Consider the following 20,775-nt stretch of genomic DNA (forward strand, 5'->3'; position numbering starts at 1 on the left):
TATTTTGATAGAAGAGAATCGATCATACGTAATTCGACAAAATAATATAAAACAGAAAATGTTGCGCATCCATTATTTCCTTATAAAACGAAAGAAACTGTTCGGACGACCTAATACTTTAATCAAATATGCACCTAAACGCATTCGTTATAATTTAGAATATTACCGTACGTATATTTTTTATGAAAATACATACGAAATTTATTATGTTTACGTATTTATCAAAGGAATTCTTCAGATCTTTAACCGTGTTAAAGAAATATTTTCTTGACGCGTTCCTAAAACTTTATCCAAGAAGATTCCCAAGAAGCTTCGCGAAGCAAAACGACCTTTCGTTAATCGACGATATTTCGTGTGTCTCCTAGTCGAGATTCATCCGAGTAAAAACAAAACGGAACGAATCAGAGAAATCTGGAATAATTAAATCCTTGGACGTAGGGTAATCCCGGTCCGGAAGGTGTAATGGGACCAGACGGTCTGGACGGATGCAACGGGACCGATGGACGTGCCGGTGCACCAGGATTGCCTGGTATGCATGGTGAACGTGGTCAACCAGGGCCAGTAGGAGATCCAGGGATCATTGGCGAGCCTGGTGACGGAGGTATCAATTCCGTGGGCGTGAAAGGTATTCGAGGAAATCCAGGCATCGACGGACCCGAGGTAACGAACTTTACAGATCCCACGACCCGTTGAAAGCTAAAAAACTAAAAAAGTATAATTGAAGAATTGAAATGGTAAACGACTCGAGTAGCAGAGACGAAGATCTTATCTATGAATAGAAGTAGCAAAAATCATTCTGTCGAGTTTGACACTTACGTCGTTTATCGTTTAAACGATGGCTATAAACTTTAAGGATTTATCACGACTGTCCTCTATTTGGAGTGGAAAAGAATAGCAAAAGACGCGTTAAATTAACTATTATACATAGTATAATCGGCACTCGCGATTACAGTCGTCGCAGTAGCCCTGAAAGCTAAAGTAAAGTCGTTTAACAACTTACACACTTCTAAATAGTATTCTGCGCGTAATTTACATCCTCGTCGACTAGAAAATCGTCGATTGATCACAGAAAACATACACCATAAACCATATACATTGATAATTGGTAAATCGTAAATTTTCTGTCCAGGGTTTTCAAGGATCGTATGGGATCTCCGGTGAAATGGGTTATCCAGGAGAGAGAGGAGACACGGTGAGTACAAGATCGCGACTTATCCGTTGGTATCGCTCTTCGGGTACCGTAACGACCGATCGGGCGAACCAGAGGGTTCGTGAACCTCTTACGAACGTTTAGGTCGTGCCATTCGTTCGCCAAGCCGCGAGGCTACCAGAGAAAGAGAGAAGCGACGAAGAAAATGAAAAAGACGAGGAAAGGGAGAGGCGGTCCAGTCTTTGGACGTGTTTCGTTCCTTTTTGCGAAACGCCACCTGCTCGCATGAAATATCGTCTGGCTGACTAAGTGTTGGCCGGTAATATTTAACGGACACGCCGGAAATAAGAAATGCGGAGGCGAACGAGATGCGACTTGGAATTTAAAGGAATTCATGGGCCGCGCGATATCGCGCCTTGATAACGTGCTCGCGATGGAATCTTCTTACATGCAGCTTCGTAAAAATCACCGCTGTACGATCGTGTAACTACCTTTTGTCCTTGCCCCCTCGAACTCGCGTGCTACGATAAAAATCAGTTTCGACCGGCGAACGCCGTGTAAAATGGAATTAACGATAAGACGAAACGGTGAACGTAGATCGATTTCGAATTTGATAATCGCGACGATGGTATCTCGTCGTGCGAATAAAATTGCTCGCTGTTTCATACAACGTAAGATATACAAGTAAAAGTTTTTATAGTAACTGTTCAAATACTTGTGCGACTTACCGTATGTAGTTATTCTGTAACGTTCGAATGATGTTTCGTCGTTGATAAAATAACGAGAAAATATGGTAAGCAAATATAGAAATACGTGGATGAAACTAGCTGGATAAGAGGCGACGATCAGTCGCTGGAGCAACGGAGCTACATGTTAATCTCTAAACAGGGCAGAATCCGCTGAAATCTGAAACGTCGCGTTTCAAGAGCCTGTTATCTGCTGACACGACAGCCACTGATAATACGAGCCGTCTACCCTCTCAAGAAGATTCCACTGCGGCCGATCGGCAACTTCCGAGAAACTCGAAACCTCTGTTAGCTGCATTCGCCCTTCTGTAAACTGGCCACCGTGCACGCGTGCACGTTGCCTTCTTACTCTGTCGTGTAAAAGATGAGAAATTGGATATAATTTCGTTCCGGTAACGCGGTTAGATCCAACTATGATCTAACGCGATCTAGCCTGTAACGCAATTTCGTTTTACGACACTTTTGAGAATCGTTCGAGTCCATAGTACTTTCCAGGTAAATTATACTCGTAGATTTAACTCTTTTAAAACTAAGCTTTTAAATAACAGACGCAATAGAGTATGAAGCGTATAAAATCATACAGTGTTAACGTAATTTTCATATATTCCATACGACGATGCGAAGTACGAAACGAAATGATATCGTGTCAGCTTACTTATTTATGATAGATATATAACGAACGATTGAATCATCTTTTAGGGTTACCGCGGACCCATGGGGTTACCAGGCATGCAAGGTGAAGTGGGTGAAACTGTATATGGCGCGAAAGGTACGGTGGGTGAACAAGGAGACAGAGGAGAGCCTGGCCCACCGAGTAAAGACGAATACAAGAAAACAGATACCATGTACTATCCGGTGAAGGGCAGTAGGGGCGAGAAGGGGATGCGAGGAGATAGAGGTAGTCATGGAAGAAAGGGAGAACCTGGCATCAAAGGTCCTCACGTGAGTAACATTATGTACTTTCATAAAATTGTACGTTCCAAGTGGAAGAAGAAATAACGAGGTACAAAAATATGCAAGTCTTTAAGTAGTTTCTTCCTGGAATGAAGAAAAATTGCATCGTATGAAATTATTTCAAAACAATGGATTTAACACTTAAAACGTCGTTCGGTGTAGCAGAATTCCGTATCCTTCTCTGTTTCCAATCTTCTAAAATTAATAATCTTCGATAGAACGAATCTCCCGATATTTCAAAAGGATTTCGTCGCGTTAGTGTTGATTCGATTTAAAACATTTGCGGCGAGAGAAAGTCTCACGAACGCAGCGAACACAACTGCGAAATTAAAAGATAATCTCCGCGTTGTATACACGTGACATTTTCACGCAGGGTCGTCCAGGATTCGCTGGTACTAAAGGTATGAAGGGAGAGCAAGGTAACGATGGACCTAGAGGCAAACAGGGTGCGATAGGACCGCCAGGACCTTCGGGAGAAAAGGGAGAGAAAGGGGCTCCAGGCTATGCCGGACAACCGGGACCCGATGGATTAGACGTAAGACCGCACTACCGTTTCATTCTTAGTCAAAGAAACTTAATAAAATAATTCCATCGCGTATTTTGTACGTCCATTTGTAATTTGTAAATTGTACGCTGTTCGTACTTGGTTTAAAATTAATTGATCGCTTTTTGCGTACATATATACCTTGAGATTTTATTAATTTTGCAGGTTTATTTATCGAAGTAAATCTATGATTGTGTTTTAGCATTTTACTGTAATTGATACAAAAATATCTAATTTAATAATCACTTTGATTAAGCATTATCTTTCAATAGGATAGCGATAGCAAAGTAGATAAATTTTCGAAAATTGACTTGGAAACGTGTACCTCTGTATTTTGAATTCAGGGAGAGTTGGGAGAGCCTGGAAACCAAGGACCACCTGGTAAACAAGGAGCTGCGGGAGAACCTGGACAATACATACCGGAACTGGACGAAATAATTCAAGGAAATATCGGAATTCAAGGAGATCTAGGTTTGCTTTTATCCAGTATCCATTTCTAAAGATAGAACGAAAAAAGATCTTGATGTAACAACTGCTCCTTTCTATCTAGGTCCGCCTGGTAATCCAGGAGAACCAGGAATACCAGGTTTACCCGGTAAAGTAGGTTATATCGGGCCACCTGGTCCTCCAGGACCGATCGGGCCTCCTGGATCGGCAGGACTGAAAGGATCTTCCATCAAAGGAGAGCCAGGGCAAGATGGTTTGTATTTAAGGATTCGATGTCCATCGAAGAACGCGTTGAACTAACTGAAACATATTTCGTTGCATTTCTCTTTTCAAGGTCTTACCGGAGAAATGGGTTTACAAGGTCCACCAGGTGCACCGGGTATACCCGGCCTCGCCGGTCCGAAAGGTTTTCCTGGAATATCGATACACGGCCCACCAGGCTTAGATGGAAAACCTGGATACCCCGGTATTCCTGGATTACCGGGAGATCGTGGTGATCATGGCCCCCAAGGTACCTTTTCTTTCGTTTGATAAATTGCACATACGTCTATTCTATAATTTATATTTATACACCTACATTCGTACTTTCATAATTGTATATACGTCTATACTATTTTAGGACGTTGATTATCAGAACACCGATTAACAGAGCTTAATTAATTAATTGTCGGAATATTAATGAAAAATTGCTGATTAAATGAAAAAAATGAGCAAACGGTCTCTTGTAACAAAAATTGATAGAAATAAATAACGAGACAAAGTATTTTCTTATGTTCTTGGTTTAGAAACACAGATATTTCGTGAGCGACGAAGAAATCGTTCGTATTCGACAATTATTCGTTCGTGCTCATTTTTCTTAATTATAAGCAAAAATCTTCATCGATATGCTGTAATGGAAATTTGGTATCCCGTACAATTTCCTGTAACGATACTAATTAACGTTTGGATCGGACAGGTCCTAAAGGTTTCCCTGGGAAAGGAAGCAGGATCGGAGGCCCTCCGGGTGAACGTGGTTTACCAGGACTTCCAGGACTTCCTGGACCCGATGGATTGCCAGGTGCTCCAGGCCTGAAAGGTGTAAGAGGTCTTAAAGGAGACGACTGTGGTGTTTGTACGCCAGGTACGTTATATTGGTAAATTAAAAAGGAAGAAAAACTATTTCTCATTTTAATATCTATGGACGTTGAACTTTAATATTCTGTTTCAACATCGTATCGAAAATCTGTGCTTTAATAGTATATTATACTATGGCTCCGCTCTGTTTGCTACTGTCGAGACAATATCAGTTTACTAGCGTGACTAATGATGATGACATCTTGAGATAAGAGCGGTGGACAGTTATTGCTGTATCTTGAATTCGCAATAGGATTACAACGTTATCGCATCTGATAGCATCGTGTACTTATTCACTTACTTACATGCTTATAAGCCTACACCGAGGTTTTGAATGTTCCATTAAAAAATTATTTAAAAGCTTTGTAATATCGTTTACTACGACGTGCTCTCTATTTTCATGTTTTCGTGCTCTACAAGAATTTGGATCGTGAATGACTAAACGCAATTGAAACGAATCTGCTAAAGGAGAGTAATCTCTACCATCTACTTTAGATAATACGTAGCAAATTCAATTACATAGGCGGGAAGAAAGAACGAAAATGATTTTTTAACTGTTACGAGAATTATCCATTTTCGTAGTTAATAGGAAAGGAGGAATTTAGTTGAATGATTCGTTTAAAATAAAAAAGTTTTCATCGGTAATTATTCGCAGAAGAATTTCTTTGCCGCTCTTGAATCGAATTCTACGTTTCGATTACCTCCGTATGATTATCATCGATCAAGTTATCGTTGATAATTACGATTCACAATAATTGCAAATCATTACGAAAAAATATTTAAACAATTGGAGAAACTTTTATGCGATATCCATGTATTTTTTACTTTATGCAAACGTAAAGATATTTCGAAGTTCTTATTTACCAAAAAAGAAATTCCGATCGATTGCTATACATTACACGTGGTATATTGATACGTACTATTTCTCAAAACAGGTCTACCCGGTAGAAAGGGTGAACCTGGTGATTCCGGGCTGGACGGATATCCTGGAACGCCAGGATACCCGGGATTGTCCGGACTTCGTGGATTCAAAGGCGTACAAGGTAAACGGGGTATTATGGGACCCAGAGGATTGGAAGGAGACAGTGGACGACCAGGAATCGCTGGTCCTCAAGGCCCTAAAGGAGAAATGGGAAAATTGACATGGCCAGACAAACTAACTAGGATGCCTGGTGATATCGGTGACAAGGGTTTCCCTGGTGTCGAAGGACCGAGAGGCCCACGAGGTCAACCTGGTAGTCGCGGTGACACTGGCATTCAAGGACCTAAAGGAGAGAAGGTAAGAATACTTTTTATCTGAATGACAAACGGCATCTGAGAGACTTGGCCGTTTAAGAAAATATTTGAAGAACAATTGTTATTTATTCATTTTATATCTTCTGTGATTATATAGTTTTGCGAAAGCTGATCAATTTTTCGTGAGAACATAGGCAACGAACGGCGCTCCTTTGTTTTCAGGGTGATTTTGGTCCTCCAGGGTATCCAGGACGCGACGGTTTCGCCGGACTGGATGGTATTCCGGGTGTTCCGGGTGACAACGCATCGATACCAAAAGAATTTCTTCGAGGTGAGCCGGGTTTCCCGGGCATCCCGGGAACCAAAGGTCCAATGGGTGACAAAGGAGGAAAAGGCGAACCCGGAGAATCTTATCCGCCACCGGTTATAAATCTGAAAGGAGAGAAAGGATACAAAGGAGGACGAGGTGATATAGGTAAGAGGTTAAAGAGACAACACTTATTCTCTGAATTTTTCTCCTATCAATTATTATACTACATATGTACTACATATACTATACTAAGAATAAATGAAAGATTGTAAAAAAATAGCGATTGTTAATCGCCATTTGATAGTAAACGTGTGATGAAATTTCTACAGGAGAGGACGGTGCGAAAGGTGTCGAAGGATGGCCTGGTGACGAAGGATTTCCGGGACTGCCGGGAATTTCTGGATCACCTGGTATATCCCGTCAGGGTCCTATAGGATTAAAGGGATATCCCGGTATGCCAGGAGATCAAGGACCTCGCGGAACATCCGGTACACCAGGATTACAAGGACCAATGGGTTTCACGGTAGGCATATGAACAAAGAGATCGAATCAAACGTTTAATAACGTAACGTAAAATAAGGTTAAAAACAGAAAATCAACAAAAATGTATTCGTAATATTTTTCTTTCGTGATGTTGAATTTTTATGCGACTATCGCGTAATACAGGTGAAATAAAATTGTTTTTTCTTTAGGGACGCTTGGGTAACAAAGGAGATCGCGGAGAACCAGGATCAAATCAGACGTACGGCGATTATGGATTAATGGGTTGGTCTGGTAACAAGGGAGACGTTGGTGATTCTGGTCCTAGAGGTTTACAAGGTAGACCCGGAGTGGATGGTGTGAAAGGAACGAAAGGTAGCAAAGGTGCTCCTGGCCAGGAAGGATTGCCTGGACTACAGGTAAAATTAGACGGCAAAGACGATAGACGTCTGATATTTGATCCTTGAGATTTAACGGGAAAAATCGATCAACAGGGAGCCAAAGGTCAACGAGGTTACAGCACTCAGGGACCTAGGGGATTCCCTGGAATGGCTGGACAACCTGGAATGCCCGGAAGAATGGGAGAAATCGGTATTCCAGGTAAGATGGTTTTTAAATTTTAATTTTTATTAATTCAATTCGAATATCAGAAATTTATTATTATTTTTTATTTGCGAAACGAACCCTTTGACGCATAAAAGATTGACCAAATAGATCAACTTTCTGATCTATCTATTGATCTGTGTATTGATATATATTTGATCTGTGTTGTGTAACGCTATTCTACAAAGAGCAATTTCTCGCGGATAGTGACCATACACGATTAAGAAGAGTAATTCAGTCGACACGTAATACTTTTGATTAGTCGCGGTATTAAATTGATCGGATAGTTGTGTCGCTTCTATTCTTTGCAGACCTCGTTGATTTGCAAAGAAATCCATTGTTTCAAGTAAAACTTGTATCAATTAGTTTTCAATATTATTCGTTGTTGCTTGAGATTTTATCTAATTCGAGTTAAATATCGATGACATGAAATTTATCGCGCTTGTTTTTCACAAACGTTTCACTCTGCAAGGTAGAATTTCAAGTATTTACAGTCATTACATCGGAAATGTTAATTAACGCAATTGGCATCCGATTAGTTTTTAAATGCACGAGAAAATCTGTTCGGCGTATCGACCGACTCTCTAGAGAGAATGGTCCTTTCGAAACAGTTGCGACGATTCATGGGAATTGTTAGGTAACTATAAACAAGGATTAACCGTAACGCATGAACGCAATAAACGAACAACGAACACGCCTCGCTCGATATGTACATTCCCACTGGAAAAGGCCAGGGAAATCCAAACTTTACAAAATTCTGTATAACGATGATATTTAAACTGCGAACATCCTGTTTTACATGCTTTGAATGGCACACACGGAATCGGATATTTCAACTGCGGTCTAATTATCAAACATCGATGGTATATTGGAACGAAAGAGCGGGTAGAATGCAACAGAATTACGCGGAAACTTGGTATTTAAATCGTGGATATTTAAGCAAATTATGTTATATGCTTTTACGAACAAAAAAATGAAATCTATCTAGAGGATCGTTTTATGCATTAAATATTATAACTTCGAATATTTTAGATACTTTTGCGTATTATCCCCACGTTCTATGGATTTATGCGCTTTCAAATTTCCCACAAATGCATTAAAATCTACAATTTTCTGATAATACATCGCTAATAAAATGACTGAAAATAGGTCCCTACGGAACACCTGGATTCGACGGAATGAAGGGTCTGAAAGGAGAAATCGGTTTCATCGGACGCAGAGGTGACGACGGTGATGCTGGACCGATGGGTTACTCAGGAAGGGATGGTCCACCGGGTCAACCGGGTCCTCCTGGACCAGACGGTGCCGATGGTGAAACTGGCGAACCTGGTCCTCCTGGTTGGCCTGGACCCGACGGAATGCCTGGAATAATCGGAGCTAAAGGACAACCGGGAGACGTTGGAGCCGAAGGTGTTATAGGAATTATGGGATTACCTGGTCCAAAAGGTATTTCTGGAGACGTGGGACCGGATGGTTTGGCCGGACTTCCGGGTGAAAGCGCGTTCAGTGGACCCCAAGGTGAGCTGGGTGAGCCTGGTTTCATGGGAGAAGTCGGACCTCCTGGCTTCCCTGGCATGGATGGGCGACATGGCCCACCTGGTGAACCAGGAATAGGTCGCGATGGCTTCCCTGGTTCGAAGGGAATCAAAGGTGAAACTGGCTTTGACGGATTCAACGGACTACCTGGACCAAAAGTAAGTCTCTTAGCGACGATGATGTTTAAAAATACAGTAGAAACTAAATTGGTTTTACAAGTTTGTTTGGTGCACGCATCCAGGGCATCGTTATGTGTCCGAAAATTACATCAGGGTAAAATCTAGAGGAAACGATTGATTAAACAGTGCAATGATTCGAATAGGAAGATTTCCATGTAAAATGAAAAATTCAATTGCGGAAATATAATATATAGAATTAACTTTACAATTTTTCTACCAACCACTTGCACGTATTTTCAGATCTAAATTAATTAATTTTCTCGTATTTTGTCAAAAATGTTTTCGACAGAAGACTGGTGAAGTTATAGATGGCAAAAGGTTTAATTCCAGTTAAAACATTCTTATCTTTCGCTATGAATACTCCAAACAATCTTATAACATTATAACCGTACGTTATACATCAACGTTCCGTGCTTACATTAAATAATACTAAATGACGATGGCGATATAACATTTTGGTTAATAATATTAATAACGGGAATAAATAATACGATAATAAGAGCTCCTCGTTTATCTGTTTCATATAGGGAGAGGTGGGTGATATGGGGCCGGATGGTTTGAAAGGGCCAAGAGGAATTTGGGGTTTAAAGGGAACGCCTGGAGCATATGGTATTCACGGTTTACCTGGCGTGAAGGGTGAACGAGGTCCGATAGGACCACCTGGTTACAGCGGACCTAAAGGTAAACGCGGATTGGATGGAGATCCAGGTCAAATGGGTTTGCCAGGTAGGTTTCGCAAATTTCGTTGTAAATTATCTTACTGTCCTTATCAGTAAATTGTAAAAGAAGACTAAAAATTAAAATTTACGTTTTTTTTTTTATTAAACCAACCCCGCGAAGGAATCGTCAAAATATTAATAATTTACAATATGACGCTAGAGAACAGGAAAAATGGTAAATATTGTACAATGTGTAAATTTTATTCAGGAATGCCTGGTGATCCTGGTCCTAGAGGATTACCCGGTTTAATGGGTGCACCAGGACCCAAAGGAATGGTAGGTGAACCAGGTCCTCCGTCGTATGGTGTATCAGAAAGGGGTGATTTCGGTACTCCTGGCCTCGAAGGCTTGCAAGGTGAAAAAGGAATACGCGGTGAACAAGGTTTTATAGGATTACATGGACGAATGGTACGTAAATAACGAATATTTTTATATTGTAAAAAATTAGCCCTCGAATTTGCTTGTTTTTAGCAATTTTAATTTAACAATTTCAGGGTATGAAAGGTGATATTGGATTCCCTGGACCAGATGGATTCCCAGGTGTGCCAGGTTTCCCAGGTCTTCCTGGCGATCGAGGACCTCAAGGTTTCCCAGGTAAACACCAATCACGTTTCTACGCAACACTATATTTACCAACACCTGAACAGTACTTAAATGCGTCAGATATAGAAAATTATAGATAGACATAAAAATATTCTGTGGAAAGTGTTCAAATTGTACTTTCGCGAGCTAGTGTACCATCGGGTCTTGGAATTTGGGAAAATCAAACGCTAATTTTCTCGGAAATCCCTACCTATCTTAGCAAGATATCTTTAGCAATATCAAAGGCAAGAAATTTGAAACTAATCGATTTGCAAGTCTCGCGTTAAAACAGCACGATCACCGGTAAGATATTCGTTGTATAAATGCGTATAATTATATTATACTTGTTATCTAGGATTACCCGGTGAGTTGGCCGAACCATCCGAGGACGGATTACCTGGACTAGATGGACTACCCGGGACTCCAGGAATTCCGGGTCAAAAGGGTGCACCCGGAGAATACGGATATAATGGACCTAAAGGAATTATGGGAGACGTTGGTTTCAGCACGCGTGGTCCAAAGGGACTTCCAGGAGATCGAGGTATTATTCTCTTCTCATAGTACGAATGAATGAATTTCTCATTTACGATTTACAGGTAAATTGCGTATATATTTATACTTCTCATCAGAAATTTGAAAAAAGCGCTGGTAATACGCTAAAATATATTTTTATCTAAAATAACAAGAATATCACATACACCGTTTCCTATAATATTTAGTAGAGGCAAATTTTTCTTATTTTATATATTTTTACATTTTATGCGTATTCCATGTATTTTATACACCTTCGAGTTTCCCATAGATACGTAAATACATAAAAATCTGCGATCTAATAATAAATTATAAACCAGACCGAGATAATGTCTATAATCTTTAAATTTGTTTAAAAATTTGTCTAAAAAATTGATTTAAATTAAATGAATATTTTAAAAAGTCTACACTATCGACAGGATCACTGTTTACCGCGAACTAGTGTTCATATTTCATCTTCGTGTGTAGGTCCAGAAGGTTTCAGGGGTTTCCCTGGAGCTCCAGGATTAGATGGTTTGGAAGGCATGCCTGGTCTACAAGGACCAAAAGGTGAACCTGGCGACCGTGGACTGCCTATATTCGCCATTAAAGGAAGACCAGGAGAACCAGGATTGCCTGGATTCAACGGTAGAAAAGGAATAAAAGGAGAAGTTGGTGAAGTGGGCATGCCTGGACGCGAAGGAGTACCTGGACGAAGAGGACAACGCGGTGACGACGGAGACGAAGGTTTATCCGGTGCGATGGGACTTCCAGGACCAAAGGTTAGTTATTTCAATTATCTTACATATTCGACGCGCTATTGATCATAGAATATCGAAGAGTTTAAAGAATATATAAATTTTGTTGTATAAAAGTAAGGAACTCCTGCCAATTTAAACAATTTTCGTGAACATATCACGTGTATCATACGAAATACTTTGAACTATAACGAGATACAATTAACGCGTTTAGACTAGCAAAGAATGTAAAGAAACTCGAGTAATTTAATTAATATATTGTCGTGAATAATATTTCCAGAAAATTTATATAAATTTTTGTACGCTTCGCAGGGACCGAAAGGAGATAATGGTATTAATCCATTCTCGCCTTTCCCAAGAAAAGGTTTACCCGGTGATGTAGGACTTCCAGGACTGCCAGGTACTATAACAAGCAACCAGAATTTCAAAATAAATCAATAATTTATCATTTGAAAGGACATTTAATATACATATTATATATTTATTTATTTGCGTAGGTTTCCCTGGGCTTCAGGGCATGATAGGCGAACAAGGAGAAGACGGAATTCCCGGAAGAAAAGGAGAACCAGGAATGGAAGGACTTCCCGGTCTTCCAGGACTAGAGGGCGTTATTGGTTCTCCTGGTTATCCTGGTCCTCGCGGTGCGATCGGCCGACAAGGTCTTCCAGGTAATAAATCACTTATTAACGAGATACGAGCAATATTTCGTTACCGCGACGAGCAATGTTATTAGAATTCTGAAGAGGATGAAATACCAATGTTTAGCTCCAGAAACGTTTCAACGGCGCGAGATAGATCGACGATGTGTTGAATTTTAAAACCGCCCTGTACAAAAAATACGAAATTTAACTTATCAGTGATCTTCGTTCATTTGCGAATAAAAAGCTATGATCTAACAGTTATGATACGTTAGAAATGTAAAAAGATGCAAATTAATTCGTAGGATCCCCCGGAATACGAGGAAGTCCGGCACCACCGGCACCAGGTGCCCGAAACAGAGGTTTCTTCTTTGCTCGACACTCGCAATCCGAAATGATACCGGTGTGTCCAAGAAATACGGTGAAACTTTGGGACGGTTTCTCGTTTTTGCACATAATGGGCGAAGGATATTCCGTCGGACAGGATCTTGGTAAGAACGTTTAAAAACGACTAATGGAAATAAACATTAAATTTCTCGATTAACTCGTCTGTTCTCCTTCCTAAGAACGGAACGCGTGATCGAGATTATATTTCGTTTCAGGCACCGCTGGAAGCTGCCTTCAAAAGTTCTCCACCATGCCCTTCACGATGTGCAATTTGCAGAACGTATGCGACTACGCCAATAAGAACGATTACAGCTATTGGTTGAGCACGACAGAACCTATGCCTATGTCCATGGCGTCTATACCGGCACCGGAAGTCGGAAGGTATCTGTCCAGATGTTCCGTTTGCGAGGCTCCAACTCGAGTGATCGCGGTGCACAGTCAATCCATGGCTATACCAGAGTGTCCCGGTGGTTGGGAAGAACTTTGGATCGGATACAGTTTCCTCATGGTGAGTATAACTTTCTTCGCTTTACGCTCTCGCTCACGAGTATCCGGAGTCGCTTGCTTATTTCTCTAACAAGAGAAATAAGTTTCAATTACGAAATTAATGAAGCAAAATCCAACGATTCCGAAATAATCCGAAAGCTGCAACAACGAAAAATTTTCAGCATCGAGACGCAGGCGGACGCGGATACGGTCAATCCTTGGTGTCCCCTGGTTCCTGTTTAGAAGAATTCCGCACGAGACCGTTCATCGAGTGCCATGGTTTTGGCGCGTGCAACTATTACTCCACTGCCATATCCTACTGGTTAACCATCGTCAAGGAGTACGAGATGTTCCGCAGGCCTATACCACAGACGTTGAAAGCCGATCACACATCGCGAGTAAGTCGTTGCGCGGTGTGCATTCGACGTCGCGTCACGGAAGACCAACATGCCAGAACGCCGAGACCTTTCACGCCGAACGGCCAGAGAGACCAAGTCGGCAACATTCAGTATCCACCGCCGCATTCATATTATCCAAACTATCAATATCACAAAAAACCGCCTGTAAGCAAAACGAGAGATCCGAATAGACGCGTTCCGTATCAGTATCGAAGAAGAGGCAGACTACGTAAACCCGAACGAACGACAGAATCACCGAACGCGGCTTAAACAACGATCGATGCGATGGCACGGACGTAATCGTGCGAACGAACTAGTAATGGGTGTTTCAATCTTATCTCGAAAGCCATTCGAGGCTTTTCAAGATTATAGAAGAAGATTCGAAGCACTTTGAACACGACTCGAAGTTTAAGACTCTTAAGTTACGCGTAAATCTAAAATCTCGATACGTCTTGAAAGTTTCGAAGATCTTTTTCTTCTACCAGCGTCTGGACATCGACATTCGCGCTATTCTTTCGAACACTGTCGTTAACGCTTCACGTTAACATATCGTTTGGAAACGGAAACACTTATCGAGAATGATAGCGAAACATCGAACACTTAGAAATTTCTCAAGACGTCCAAGACTCGTCGAGAGTTGCGAACATCGGATCGTGTTCCGAGTGATTCGAATTTTTCGTCGTCCATACAGCTTCGAAACGATTTGTAGCGTTTCAAATCCCATCGCTAGAAACAGCAAGTCTGTGTGTATATATAACGAGATGTTCGAATCTGTTAGTTAAGTTATCGCGTCTGTTCCGTATGGTGTAACGAAGGAATATAAAGGAGCATTCATAATGCGAATAGGCCATTCGTCGGTCGTTCTTAATGCCAAAAAATACGATACGGGGACGAACGTCTTCGGCCAAAAACTGCCAATCGACGGCATCCGCTGCCACCACGGGCGCTGATCAAACTCGCGTAAACAATCGAATTTTAAATTAACGATCCAGTGTATCATATGTATCGCTATTTTATTCTATAACATTTACTTGCCTATGTATTTACATTGAGTCGAATAAAACAGTTTTATAGAAGCTATCGGACGCTGAAACAGCCTGATGATTTTTGTGCAGCGGCACGTCGCGAATTTTGTGTTCAATGGTCTCTTTCGTGATCGCGATTTCGAAATGTTTGACGACGAACGTGAAATGTTTTTCTTTTTTTTTTTTTTTCTTTTTTGGAAGAACGATTATATATTTGTATAAAATAAATTCGTCAATCGGCAAGGATAAATTTACTCTATTCGGAGATCCTTTATCTTGTACGAATCGGTTTACTTTCCTTAAGGATCAATTTGAAATTTCGTTGATAGTGACAAACTTTTTTGATTAATTTTCTTAATTGAATTTCAGCCGATTTCGATTGACATTTGTTGACTTTGTCAATTGGTAGGTAATTAAAATTTTCCCGTCGACTCAGATATTCGAAGATGCGTGCACGAAAGAGAGCATATCTTCCTATTAACGCGTATCAATAGTATAAAATAGATATTTCCTAAGATAAAAATTTGACTCTTCAACTGCCACGTTAAGAAAATATTATCTTCTCTGTTTTCTTTTCCGTTTACTTAAATTGTGTCAAAAACATTAACAATTAAAATGAAAAGCGGTAATCGGCGCGATACTTGTCACGCGTAAAAACTATAACTACTATCGTAGCATCGCTATTTAAAAGTCACGTAGGTATAGAGAGAATTGAATAATAATGATCGCGTAATGTCAATTTTATGCTTGATGCATATTATAGAAGATCGTAAAAAATAAATATAACGAAGGAAACTATCGCGTGTAATAGTAAGATTACCCTAATTTTATATTTATATATTATATGTATCGTTATTTTAAGTAATAAAACGTATTAAGTAATTATTCAAATTGTTGTATTTACTCGAGTCATAAAATCGATCGAAGCGATCGAGTTGAATGGAAAACGAGCAACTCGAATCTTTAGCCATCGAATGAATCCGAAAGATTCAAAGTGTCAAAGCAGATGGATGGTGGTTTTTTTTTTTTTTTTTTTTTTTGTAGAAGGATAATCAGAGATATCGCTAGACGCGATATCCAAAGGAAAATAAAGCACATGAAAACTAATTACAGTTTAATGATCAAACCCGCGCGGACCAGGCGCGAATTTCCAAAATAAATGTACACGTGAGAGATCGATATTATATTTATATTTATAAAATTATTCATCATTAGAAAGCACATATGATCTATCTATATGACGTAATTCACTACGCACACACGCGTACAAGCATGCCTACGAGCGCACGCACGCACAAAGAGAAAAAAACACGCAGAGCCGCACGCACACCGTGAAATACCATTCATTCTTCGTCGCGCACGCAGGCGTAAGCACACACATACACACACGCGCGGGCATACATACACACGTACGTGGGCGCGCGTGTGCGCCACACACACACACACACACAAAATAACCGCTGTGTGAACGGCGACGCGCGACTAACGAAACGAGTATACATGTCTATGTATGCACGTGTACATATTCAGAGTACCTCACGAATGTGTTTTATAGGATTTTCATATCTTTCTTTTCTTCTTCGTTTTTTTTTCTTTTTTGTCGTTTTGTTTTTTTATTTTACGCAACTCTTTGTAACTGACCGATTAATTGGAAGAAAGTGCAACAGAGATGAGCAGGCCAGTGTCATCACAGCAATTAATTATACTCGTATAAATATCGATCTTCGTCCTTCCAAATCGTTTCTCTTCGTCTTCTTCTACACAGACCTCTTTCCCTTTTTACATGTACGGTTTCATATTCTTCTTCTTCCATACGTCCTTTTATGTTTTTCGATTACCACATTTTGCTTTTCCCATCGATCATCGATTCTTACGATCTAAACGTAACCTCCAGAACGGTAACATTCCTTTTATTAATAAAATCATTAAAAACTACTAACGCTCGATAAAATTGTGCCTAAAAAAAACAGGAGAAAAAAAAAACGAATTCCTCATCTATACGCCTAACATAAGAGACACTCAAGCAAACAATCGCGTTAAACTCGATCGGCAATCTCCCCGCATACCTTTACACCTTCCTTTTCTATGAACACGTGCCTTAAAATCGAACCTAAAGAAACAGAATATATTAACAAAAAAAACGAATGCTGAGGAGAACAATAAAAAATCTCGACGACGAACAATTTGGATTAAAAAAATACATGTTGTATATATATATATATGTATATCGCATTAAAACAGCTACGCTAAGGGACACTATCCTCGCATTAAAAAAGTGAGAGAAAAACCAAACTTTTAACGCATTCTGGCGCAGACTTCTGGTCACGACGGTGAACAGCGACTTCCCTGATAAACGAAGTACGCTATCACCGAGACTCGCGAGTGTTTACCTCGTGGCAATTTCTTCCAACTTACTTCTTCCGCTGTTTTTTTACACTTATCATTTTCTTTTCTTTTTTTCTTTTTAACTCTGTTTTTCAATCTTTCTTTTCGTTTAATAATCGGTGAACATCCTGGAAAAAATAAGACACTTGCGTGAGATTTCTTTCATATGCATGTATGATATACATATATACACACCGATTGTTTTATGTCGCGCGGCGTGTGTATATATATATACAATAAACGTGAATTAGACGTATTTTCCACTTTTTTTTTTCCTTTGTTTCTTTTTCGTTTCTCTTAATTCCTCTTCGATACATGTTTTTTTTTTTTCTTTTCAATTACGATCAATGCAACAACGGATGTCGTTAGGTGAAGTAATTTAGTGTGCATCTCTAAAGACTCGAAAGAGAATTACCGAGCTATGCAAAATAGAAGGATCGATCTCCATTTTTTTCATTTCATCTTCTTCATCCTCTCCACACGTATACATACATATATAAATATACGTAAATTTATATACCGATTATATATAAATAAACGAACGAATCATATGTATATATAACACGATATATAAATCCCTATACATATATATACATATACATTTATACAATATATATATATATGTATATATAAAGGTACTCTTACTATTGAATAGAAATATGCATATTCCAAGTGTTCAATAATATCAATATTGATATAATAATAATTATTATTATAATAATAATAAAATAATAATAATAATAATAATAATCCTTAATATTATAATAATATAGTAATTGCAATAAGAATATTGGTAATAGCAATAATCATGATGTCAATAATAATAATAATAATAATAATAATAATAATAATAATAATAATAAAATAAAATAAAATAAAATAATAATAATTATTATATAATAATAATAGTTATAATCATATTAACAACAACAAGTATTCTTTGTCACATTTTGGTTGCGGATTCTTACAATCACAAATATATTATTCATAAATGTAATAGTCAAAACGGATCGTTAAATTAAGAGAATATGTGAAATAGTGCTCTATTTGCTTTCTTTCTTTTTTTTTTTTTTCACCTTCTCCACCGCCTTCTTTATCATACTCTTACTTCATCGCTCTTGTGTACAATAATTAAACCTATAAATAGTTCTATGTTCAACAGCCAGTGGTATAATAAAGTATACCTTTGAGGTACCTACGTAGTTTCTTTCAGTGATACCAAATACAATACTGACGGCAATGCGTAGCAACCCTGGATACAGAGTTACACGGCCGTCAGTTCATCGTGTCGGTATTATATTTGTAATCATATGTGTATATATATATATATATATGTATATGTATATATATATATATTTATATTTATTTATTTATATTTATCTATTTATATATACTCAAATATCGTCCGAAGCTGGGTTGCCTCGAGAAAGGCTTTCTTTCTTTCTTTTTTATATATCCATGTATATATATAAAATAAGAACATCGCACTATCGTGCCACGTGCTCCCCGCGCCCAAACCTTCTCTCGTCGCCTAACATCGTCGTAATCGCGAGATCCATGTTCTCACACCTTTTCTCCGGTTTCGATTCACAAATTTCGATCCACCAATTGCTGTTCGTTCGATCGTTCGTCAACACTAATCCACCTTGCCGGTTATTCGTCACGAAAACTAAGATCATCCGTCTCGACGTCAACGAGGTCAAGGACGATCTGGTGGAATCGTGGAAAAGATCTCGACACAGCCAAACGAAAAACGGAAACCTTCTCGTCCTTGGAGTTCGAGCGAGTTTAACGTCGATACACTGGGTCGACGTTCCCTGACATCTTGTTCCGCGAGTTCGAACTGTTCGAAACGCAAAGAGGCCACGGAGAGCACGACGCAGTGGTCTGACATTTCTTTTCTTTAATTCTTCTTTCGAAATTGTATTTGGTGATACGTATCTGAATACTGACTTCGTGTGTTGCAGCGTTTACATATAATACAATTAGTATCCATTACGTATAGGGTGTACATGCGTGTATGTATCATCGATTTCCATTCAATTTCTTTTCTCTCATTCTCTTGTAATTCTCTCTTCTCACACTCCTTATTTCCATTTTCTCGTTCTTCCTGTCTCTGGTTTCGCGTTCAAACGTATATTACATAGATCCCTTTACTGTGCAGAGCGTTGGCCGGCAGTCACTCGGACAACAGTTTCTGTAACAGGGACGACTGGTTCACCTTCGGATCACCTCGAGCTACTTCCTCCATAGAAGTCTGTAAAATGAATTCCATTTGATTAGTTCGATATGCTTCGTTCTACAGGCTTTTGTAATAAGGTAGTCAAGATACCGGCAACCAGTCCTTTCTTTTCCTTTTTTTTATTTTTATTTTATTTACTTTATTTTTTTTCCTTTTTCTCTTTTTTTTTTTTTTTTTTTTTTTTTAGAAGGTTGCCGTCGTTCAATTCAGAATGTAGAAAAAATTGGACAGAGTACTACGTGACGAAAATTATGAGAATGACGTCGTATCGAATTATGTGAGTTATGTAGTCTTGTTGCATAATGCAAGCTCGTTTTACGTGTGCTATGGTAGGATATAAAATATAAAATAGTTATTTTACTCTGCGTTGGGGAAAATTTGTTTCTATGGAATTATGTGCGTTGCATAATGGAACACCTTTTGAAGTTAAAAAGACATTATTTTCAATGTAAATCCTTTTGGATATAGGCAAGTAATTGCTAATAGCAAATCTAATACGAAATGAAGAAAAGCAAGCGTCTAAAGGTATAATTGTCTCGGTAAAAGACCGGTGTACACTTTTGAAAATCCTTAAAGCTGTAATACAAAATTTGATAATTAAACTATTGTAAGTTAACTGGCATGAAATTATTCTAAAACAGAGTAATAATAACAGAGAAGGAGAATAAATTAAGTGATCTGTCCAAAAGCACCTACATCCTGAATATTTATAAAAACCCGTGGTCGTGACGCTACGTATCAAAACTAATGCGTTTCTGTTTTAGTGTTTGCGAGTACTCAAAATTTTTACCATTATTATTATATACCAACTAGAATCTATAATACTCGTATAAAATCAATAAATCTATTTACCGCTAAAATCGTACTAAACCAGCAACTTTTTTCTTTTCTTTTTTTTCTTTCTTTTGTTAGTACAAATTTTAAACACATTCGCTTGTTTTGCCTTAGAAATTGAAGTAACGCCATCGTTAGCGATTCTAACGCTATCGCTCTTTTCCGAAAATTTCCAAATTTCGATCAAACGTTTCTAACTTTGATCAAAGTAAATAAAAAATCGTATTGTATCTCGAACTTTTTGAGTACTCACACCAACTCTTCGCTTCTTCTAAAAAGCATAAAATAAATAAAAAAAAAAAAAAGAAAAAAACAAGAAGAATCTCGACAAGTTCTCGACACGGAATCGATCGACGTCGTCTCTGAATTCTAAAACGCTCCTGCGGAGGCAAACGCAAAGTCAAAACTCAAAAGAAAACTGTACTGAAGCCACATATGTTCGCTACACATCCAAAGATCCAATGCACACCAAAGGCCGCTAGTTTAATAACGTAAAAAAAAAAAGTAAAATAA

The 20,775-nt window shown here is 38.9% G+C and overlaps 2 protein-coding genes and 1 long non-coding RNA gene across 11 annotated transcripts in view; 2 read left to right on the top strand and 1 right to left on the bottom strand.

Moving 5' to 3' along the window:
* LOC139995856 (uncharacterized) overlaps nucleotides 1–14,852 on the top strand; it is a 55,715-nt gene extending 40,863 nt beyond the window's left edge. For both annotated transcript variants that reach the window (XM_072019742.1, XM_072019743.2), the window contains 24 exons: nucleotides 439–660; nucleotides 1,130–1,192; nucleotides 2,596–2,838; nucleotides 3,224–3,385; nucleotides 3,739–3,865; nucleotides 3,945–4,094; nucleotides 4,176–4,352; nucleotides 4,797–4,961; nucleotides 5,890–6,233; nucleotides 6,413–6,665; nucleotides 6,830–7,023; nucleotides 7,193–7,399; nucleotides 7,475–7,580; nucleotides 8,733–9,277; nucleotides 9,826–10,024; nucleotides 10,226–10,425; nucleotides 10,512–10,611; nucleotides 10,955–11,140; nucleotides 11,599–11,891; nucleotides 12,180–12,267; nucleotides 12,365–12,535; nucleotides 12,811–12,996; nucleotides 13,108–13,400; nucleotides 13,561–14,852. In XM_072019742.1, coding sequence (XP_071875843.1) covers nucleotides 439–660; nucleotides 1,130–1,192; nucleotides 2,596–2,838; nucleotides 3,224–3,385; nucleotides 3,739–3,865; nucleotides 3,945–4,094; nucleotides 4,176–4,352; nucleotides 4,797–4,961; nucleotides 5,890–6,233; nucleotides 6,413–6,665; nucleotides 6,830–7,023; nucleotides 7,193–7,399; nucleotides 7,475–7,580; nucleotides 8,733–9,277; nucleotides 9,826–10,024; nucleotides 10,226–10,425; nucleotides 10,512–10,611; nucleotides 10,955–11,140; nucleotides 11,599–11,891; nucleotides 12,180–12,267; nucleotides 12,365–12,535; nucleotides 12,811–12,996; nucleotides 13,108–13,400; nucleotides 13,561–14,046 — 5,160 coding nt within the window. In that variant the 3' untranslated portion in view covers nucleotides 14,047–14,852. The remainder of the gene's footprint in view (nucleotides 1–438; nucleotides 661–1,129; nucleotides 1,193–2,595; nucleotides 2,839–3,223; nucleotides 3,386–3,738; nucleotides 3,866–3,944; nucleotides 4,095–4,175; nucleotides 4,353–4,796; nucleotides 4,962–5,889; nucleotides 6,234–6,412; nucleotides 6,666–6,829; nucleotides 7,024–7,192; nucleotides 7,400–7,474; nucleotides 7,581–8,732; nucleotides 9,278–9,825; nucleotides 10,025–10,225; nucleotides 10,426–10,511; nucleotides 10,612–10,954; nucleotides 11,141–11,598; nucleotides 11,892–12,179; nucleotides 12,268–12,364; nucleotides 12,536–12,810; nucleotides 12,997–13,107; nucleotides 13,401–13,560) is intronic.
* A 1,046-nt stretch (nucleotides 14,853–15,898) lies between these two features.
* The window catches only part of LOC139995858 (uncharacterized), a 128,491-nt gene continuing 123,614 nt past the window's right edge, over nucleotides 15,899–20,775 (bottom strand). For all 8 annotated transcript variants that reach the window (XM_072019751.1, XM_072019750.1, XM_072019748.1 and 5 more), the window contains one exon: nucleotides 15,899–19,443. In XM_072019751.1, coding sequence (XP_071875852.1) covers nucleotides 19,415–19,443 — 29 coding nt within the window. In that variant the 3' untranslated portion in view covers nucleotides 15,899–19,414. The remainder of the gene's footprint in view (nucleotides 19,444–20,775) is intronic.
* Nucleotides 19,389–20,044, top strand: LOC139995920 (uncharacterized). The gene is made up of 2 exons (XR_011802089.1): nucleotides 19,389–19,505; nucleotides 19,616–20,044. It is a non-coding gene; the product is annotated as an uncharacterized lncRNA (long non-coding RNA).

The sequence above is a fragment of the Bombus fervidus genome, chromosome 16 (genome assembly GCF_041682495.2).
Source record: "Bombus fervidus isolate BK054 chromosome 16, iyBomFerv1, whole genome shotgun sequence".
Classification (NCBI taxonomy): domain Eukaryota; kingdom Metazoa; phylum Arthropoda; class Insecta; order Hymenoptera; family Apidae; genus Bombus; species Bombus fervidus.